The sequence below is a fragment of the Opisthorchis viverrini genome (genome assembly GCF_000715545.1).
Source record: "Opisthorchis viverrini unplaced genomic scaffold opera_v5_40, whole genome shotgun sequence".
NCBI classification, from domain to species: domain Eukaryota; kingdom Metazoa; phylum Platyhelminthes; class Trematoda; order Opisthorchiida; family Opisthorchiidae; genus Opisthorchis; species Opisthorchis viverrini.
In genome coordinates this window covers 1,485,306-1,492,963 of record NW_008751694.1, presented here as the reverse complement: position 1 = coordinate 1,492,963, position 7,658 = coordinate 1,485,306, and the positions used below count along the sequence as shown (strand labels likewise).

General features: G+C 45.3%; 2 protein-coding genes across 2 annotated transcripts in view; one reads left to right on the top strand and one right to left on the bottom strand.

Annotated features, from left to right (window-relative positions):
- The window catches only part of T265_02893 (hypothetical protein), a gene marked incomplete at both ends in the record, with an annotated part of 3,446 nt that extends 2,452 nt beyond the window's left edge, over positions 1 to 994 (top strand). The window contains one exon of the mRNA XM_009167246.1: positions 860 to 994. Within this exon, the coding sequence (XP_009165510.1) occupies positions 860 to 994 (135 nt within the window). The remainder of the gene's footprint in view (positions 1 to 859) is intronic.
- Positions 1 to 3,786, bottom strand: part of T265_02894 (hypothetical protein) — a gene marked incomplete at both ends in the record, with an annotated part of 23,837 nt that extends 20,051 nt beyond the window's left edge. The window contains 3 exons of the mRNA XM_009167247.1: positions 110 to 721; positions 3,393 to 3,576; positions 3,622 to 3,786. Of these exons, the coding sequence (XP_009165511.1) occupies positions 110 to 721; positions 3,393 to 3,576; positions 3,622 to 3,786 (961 nt within the window). The remainder of the gene's footprint in view (positions 1 to 109; positions 722 to 3,392; positions 3,577 to 3,621) is intronic.
- Positions 3,787 to 7,658: the final 3,872 nt, after the last annotated feature.

Sequence of the window (7,658 nt, the reverse complement as noted above, 5' to 3'; positions counted from 1 at the left end):
AATGACATGACATCGTAAGTATGATGAAGGACAAGAGGAATTGACGACTTAGTGCAAATTAGTCTTCATTAAATTCCCCAGATGGTTTTAATGAATCGCATAGACTCACTGTGGTGTTCAGAGCTCAAGGCCAACGAGTGTACCACTGAAAACACATCTGACGCCAGTTCGAGTAACACATCCAAACATCTCAGTGATGGAGATAAATCCACATGCTGTTGCGCGCAAGGCTCATCGCGATGTTTTGATGGGTCTGGACAGGCCGACTGGCGATGACTTCGCAAAGTACTTAAGAGCTGATTTCGTTCATCCATGGTGAATAGCGGATGCAATAGGGTTCTCAACAGCATTTGTCCCACTAGTGACTGAACAACTGATTCTTTTAGTGAAGAATCTTGAGAAGAGGATGAAAGCAGCGCGTCGTCTTGAAAGGCTAAAGTACTTGATAAATTGTCAGAATGACAAAGCAGTTCCGTGAATAACCGCAAGTAATGCTTCTTTAACCCTAGTATTCGATCCCGCTGTTGATCTGCCGAAGTTATTACGTTTTCAAGTGAATCAAGCTCTGAAGACCTTCTGGATTGGTTCCACAGAGTTATGGGCACCCCTTTGCTGGGAGACACTGGCGTCCGTGAAGCAATGAGGTGACCGAGTAATGACCACAGTTGATCGAGGAGTGCTGTTGGTGTCAGTGAAGACGACTGAAGCAAAGCTAGGTGATCTGAGGAGGACATAAGCAGATCAGTACAGTACAAGCTGTTGAACCAACTTGAGAGGAGCGTGAAAATGTGTCAAGTAGGTGTACTTAAATAATAATAATAATAATAATAATAATAATAGTAAAATCATTCAGCTGTAGCACCATTTCGGCGCCAAAGTACCATGTTACCATAAGGAAGCACGAGAGGTTGGATACTGCCAGGTTGTCCAAGCCCACACAGGGGAAGTCAATAGGCAGAGACCGGGTTCGAACCACGGGCCTTCCGGTCAGTAAATTTGCGCCCTAACCAATGAGCCATCTCGCACCGGTTAAAGGAAACTTGAATGCTCACGTAAGGAATGTAACGGAGGTGACCGAGCTGAGGGGCATATAATCCATCAAGCCGATAGCATGCTGCTGCGCACAGTCTAAGGTCTTCCTTGGAGTGACGAACACTCCTCAAAGGCAGGTACACCAACACGCATTGCTCCTACACCTGTCCTAGTTCATGTCGGCTAATTCTACTACTGCCACTACTGAAAGGGAAGAAGGTCTTCGCTGCGGGGTTATTTATTAGGAAATGCCAACTGACTGGTTACAGACCACTGAACAGGGAAGCAAAACTCTGATTTGCATCTTATTTACAAAAACTGGATACCCATCTGCTCCCGAACGCGTCTTCTTGAATTTTCCTGGAGATTTATTGATTCCACTCATTCGTCGGTCAAATCCGAGCAAATGTTACAAAGTGGCTCCACGAATTCCGCAACAGATCTTCCCTTTTCAAAAGACGCAAAGCGAAATTCTACAAACAACACACTACTCGCGTGCCTCCCCATCAGTAGTATCACCGTTACACTACTACTAACCCCGGGCGAATGAATGCAAACAGCAGCTGTCTTCAGTGAGGTGTCCCTTTCTTGTACAAGACCAAATAACCGTTGTTCTCGATTATTAGAAAACCAACGCTCAACACCGCCGCACCACAAGGAAGTGGAGTTAACTAGTAGTGACCCTAATGACAAATACAGTGATTGGGAGGAAACTCGCCCATGTCGGCACGCGGGTCTGAATGACGTCTACGCGAAACTGAGTGACAGTAAGAGAGTATCATGATCTGCGGAAACCGAATAAAGGGGTCTAAAGCGGTTCCTTCTGAGATGAGAGGGGAGAAGCATGTCTCGGAGGACTCTATGCCGCGACGAAAATATCCAATCATCATATGGAGCTCCTCATCTAAACTCCATTCAAAACAATATCACCAATATTTGCTAGTACGATGGTTCGGTATGGGTTACCGTTAGAGCCTGACGCTATATGCAGTAGAAACTGAAAATTTGCATTTAAAAGATCTATGTGTAATAAATAAATAATGAATCAAAACATTAGATAATGAATATGAAAAGGAGAAACCGGATATGAAATTTGCGCTTTTGTCACCGAAGTATTCTTACGTCGTGTTACTTCGAATGTACACATACTCACTCATGGTTGATTCACCCAAGAGCGATTATCTACAAGAACGACCTTGGGCTGCTCCACATACTGGAACGAGGCTTGGTTACGTGTACAAACAAGTGAAATTTCACTGAAAGAACGCTCAGCTTCCACACACAGGAGCACAAAAGCATCGCTGTGACAAGCCAACACATATGCAAACCAAATAGGATGAATCACCCGGCAACATCCTCAAAGCAGGGTTGTTGAAGATCTTCTGGTGTACGTCCCGTCGACCACGAAATTGAAAATGAAAGGAGAAATTCGGGGTCCTTGTCGGGCATTACTTGTACGCAAGATTTCGGAGAGATTCCTGTACACTGGTGTACGCCAGGAATTCCGTGAATACAGAGAACCGTTCCCCGAGCTAGGCAAGCGGCTTCCAGACATTTCACCACCATTCGAGAAGACATCTTTATTGCGCGGTTGGCTGGGTAGTCCCTCTCTTCGTGCTTCAGATTCGGTGATCCCTGATGAGAGCTGGAAATTCCGTCCAGATTAACTTGACGTTTTAACCTGAATGCATTTTTGCTTTAGTTCTATTGGTTTCTTCCTTCATTCCCTGTTCGGCTCATGGTTTTACGGTTCTGGTCCTCAGGGATTGACAGATAGTGTCGTTCTCAATGCATCTGTTCATTGCTCCATCAGTGAAGTACGACGCCTCTATGATTTCCCATTCTCTCATTGCTTCGGCTTGTTCTGGGCAAACATCGGCGAGCAGATAAACAGCCACCTGATCAATTATCAATGAATGCACCCGAGCTGCTAACATTCCAACACATTACCATACAAAGAACTTATTAGATCCGCAAACTTCTCGGATATTACCTGCTCAGGAGGCATGTTGAGAAGGATAGATCGGACATTAGAGTCACATGCGCCTTGGGAATTCAGGATTACCAAACCCAAGCGTCGCTTATATGTAGATCGTTGTACTAACTCCTGATAGAGTATGAACATGTCGTCAAAACAATCCCTGCCCAGTCGAAATCCCGCTATAAAAACAATGAGGACTTACTGAATTCGACACGATTTTGGTACACAACGGCCGGATGTGCCTAAACACCATCATAACCATCATTTGAATTTAACATATATTCTAAGCACCGTGTATCGTAGAAGTCAGACTTGGTTAAAAAATGAAAATTAATACACATGGCTGTGGATTAGAAAACAACAAATACTCACGACTTACCGAATTCGGTACTATCACCAACAACTTCTTGTGGAATGCCGTTGGACGGAGATGAAGAATTCGTTTGAAACAGCTGAATCGCAGCTTGACGAAAGCCAGGATCACATTGTGAAAGAAGTACGGCGGCAACAATAAACCTCCTTTGGGCACCGAAGCAAGATAGCCACGAGCAAAAGTTGGCAACCTTTCGAAGGAAGTAAAAGTATAAATATTACGAAAAGGGACCTACATTATGGCTGAAAGTCTGATGGTCTTCGTTGGAATGTGAGTCGGAATCAGAATTCCCAAAGTATATCTCCAAATGCGGGCGAGATTCGTTGAGGGAGTCGAGACAAATTGTCGGAATAGACATTCCATTGTCTTTGGGTGAAGCTGATGAGGCCTCGGAAGACATAAGTCATGTAGCGAAGTTGCACTGAAGGGAAGGCATTTATACTCGATTAATAGTGGTCAGTAAGCAATGGCACATTTAAGGATCACTGCGTATACCACTCGACTAGAACGAGGAAAAGATGTCGTGAAAGATCACACACAGCATGTTTTGTGATACTTAAGCGCATGCGTACGATAGTCCGTCTTCCAACCCCCTTATGTGTAATGTGTATTCGAAAGTTAACCATCCTAATTAAGATGAAGGAGCCTACCAACCACATGGGCCTTCCATTTGAGAATCCATCACTTGGGCAGCCCGTCAACACATGATGTGAATTGAGTGATTGAGATTTGGTAGTACTGTACCCTATCCAAGCCCAATTCAGTCACACTGCTAATCAATCACTTGTAACTGATTGGTATGGTGCTCAATCACTAACCGAAAGGTCGCGTTTTCAGATCTCCAGAAAGAGTAGTGAGATCCTCATCCCTGAGTACCAACAAAAATGAAACAGCTTTTAGCACAGATAAACTCCAGTTGTAAGATGACATCTTCAGTGAAAAATCACCCGCAACTCTTAACGAAAAAAGCAGCGCTTGGGTTTTGTCAGTCCGTTGAATAATGTGTAAAAAGTAATCCATAGCGAAACAACATCAGCGTTTCACCTAGCAAGTGGTCAAAGTTTTCCTGTGCGGAAAACATCAGTATCCATAATCTTGTCCAACACTTTCATTTGACGAAGCTGAGATTCCATCTTCCGTCATCGGCTATCATGCATAAAGACAATCAGCAAAGGGTGAGTTATCCAATTCGCCACCCATCCGACTACTGATCCATACCGAAGAGTCTAAAACCCACATTTTTTGAGTAATCTTGTTCCTCAATTCATCAAGTTCTATTCCGGTCTTCTAAGCATCAACAACGCTCCTAAAAGGATATCCCGGATAGTCAACCCAATAGTCCCTGCATCATTAGGAAGCGCACTTAAAGTGATCCTGAAAAATGCTAAAACGTTTTGTATCTAGCCGGTTGTGAGGTGGCACAGGGGGAGGGAGAGGAAGCACATATAAAAACCAATCAGTCTTCTTAGACGGGCGTGCGCTGACGCAATGTGTTACCCATTTCCTGCCCATTTCAATTTGCAGCACTTCTGAAGATGAAGATTGGGAGTTAGTTTATGTCCACCTATAACGCTGGATAATAATCCATTTTCCAAAAGCCTCCTGCCACTAATGTACAAATACTGTTCACGAAACTGCACTCGGGTGCAATAGACAGCAGTTACGACCGTAAGAGGTGCACTTGAGAAGGCGGGGACAGAGAATCGCTTGTTCGGTGGATGTCAATTGAAAGTAGTGTATCTCTGAATCTCAAGAGATGTGTATCAAGCTATAGGGCAGACTGTTTTGTTGTATGGTTGTGAGACTTTGCCTGTTCGAGCAGCGGAGCTAAGACTTCTCCCGGTGTTCGACAATCGTTGTCTCAGAACCGCTTCTCGTGTGTGTCAGTGCCGGCGTATCCGTAACAAGGCAATTAGAAGGCGGCTGTTCGGTTGTTCAACGGGTACTTCCATTGAAGAATGTGTCCAGCGCCAGAAGGTGCGTTGTTTGGGACGTGTGTGTTGTGTTGCGTATGCCGAACCATCGTTTTCCGAAGAGAATGCTGCTTTCCATGTCCAGCTCAGGGTGGCGTAAGCACAGAGATGGCCAACCCTTGACCTGGCATAGGGATACGAGATTACAGAACGCTTGGGTACTGTCGGTGCTAATCGCCTTCCAGGATGTGAACCGCGTGATCTCCACTGCGCCTGGCTGGAAACACTACAAGATATGGGTGCCAACCGATGTCAGTGGCGTTCTTGTTGCCAGTTTCCATCCAGATAGCCTGAACGAGTGGCTAGAGGTGTAGGCACCTCAGAATGATTGTGAGAGGCTAGCACTGAGTCCCTTCCATGTGCATTCTCATTGACGATAAGGCTTTCCAATAAATCATGGTCGTACGGCGACGAAGTACCAATGGCGAACACTGATGTCACGCTATCAATCATGATGATAACGATGATGGTGAATGTGCGCTCATTAAGCTCTGAAGTCAATAGTTCCTTCGTTTTTTCGCCTATAGGTCTATGCTCCCATTGTGGAACAAGATAACCAAACGTATGGGGCAAGATCCATTCATTCTTCCCTCGTTTGGCCCCTTTGTACTCTGTTGTCTTTCAGATCCTTCGCGACGACTGGGTCCCCCCGACACAGATAGTCTATTTGGCTGTCCCAAATAGTTAACCACCCACCTAATTACCAAAAATGAATTGTGGCTTCGCTGAAAGTCCATACATCCCAAATGTTTGTGCAGAGGGAACTAATGTATATCAAAACCTACTGTTTCTGCTTGCTGAGTCGTGCTTCCCACCTCATTGCGGATACTTAGACAGTGCGCTTCATTGTCATCCGGAAGCATTTTAACGCCACCCACGCCTTAAACGGCGTAGCTGAGTTCCTACCGCGGCTGTTCAACTCTCCACATTGGCTCCACCGGCAAAGATTTTGGTATTTTCAAGTTTCCTGGAGAAACTGTAAGTTTCTGGTTCTCGTTGCGTCTCTCCACTTTCATGTCTACTTGTTTCTGTCACTTTGGCGACAGACTGCCATATTCAACCAGCGTTATGACAGGGAGGCTGTGTCTATCGTGACAAAACGTAGAATGACTTGTGTTCACTTGCATGTCCAGTTTCATGTCTTCAACCACTATAGTGCCAGTCGGAAACTTAGCAATGGTTTGGTTCAGTTGTGTTCAGAGAGGCGTCCCGTCACCGCATTTCCACTTTACCCAATGAGTGGGTTACACGGTCCGCTATGCCATTTCTTAGTCCCCACGTATATACTGCCTCCTGAGCCTATGAATAAAACGAATGTCTCATAAATAAACCCGTCTCCGAAATGCGATAGCATGGTGTTACTAACGCGCGGGAATTCAACAGTCCCACTCGGCATTTGTTCGCCTTGTGCTGTGCGCCGAGTTGCAGTAGTGCTCGCAACTAAACGGCGGTTTACATGTAAACTGGGAGTTCCGCAGATATGCATGGGTGGTTCTTGAGGATGTATATCGAGCTGTATTCTACTAGCCGAACCAGAGTTTACACGATGTGTCCTATTCATCAACTAAAAGATTAGTCATTTCCTCCAGTTATATAAAAAGCAATTGCCCTGGGAGTTTAAAACTCCTGTGTGCAATTCTCAAAATTATATTCTTTGAGCATGCAAAAGTCAAAAGCACTGTTTCGTTGCGCTTAATCTGTCGGGTAGGTACAAGCTGGCTTACACATACATCAAATTGGTGTACTTAGTCGGACACTCGGGCCAAGACCTCAAGCCTAGAATCCCCAGCCGGTGAACGAACTTGAGCGGCTCCTCAATCCCGCGAAAAAGGAAGCTGAGGGCAACATCGCCAATGGGAGTGCGGGGCTCTGATTGGCTGTTCCTCTAGCCGATGGGTTTATTAGGTGAATAGAGAATTAGCAAAAAGGTAGACGCGCTTTCCTTGGGGAAGTTCAACGGCGAAAAGTCCCGATCCATAGACACGCAGTCAACATTTCCCCGAAACCGTAGCTCAAGTCAGGGAAAATTTTACGCAAAATTCTAGCATTTCGGGCAGTTCGCTCCCAACCCAAAAAATTCCCCTTGGAAAATGGCCAATGCTGCAGTGTTCGTTTCACGGATTGATACACAGGATTGAGGCTATTGCCCAAGTTTCCCAAGTCACTTTTGTTCTTGTCGGTCAGTGGCTGTCGTTCACCTGAAAGACACAAGTGAAAAAAGGGTGTAGCACTGCTCTTTATGTTCACAGCGCGGGGCAGTATGCTTGCCAGCGCGAAGATTCACACAAATAAGTGTCTG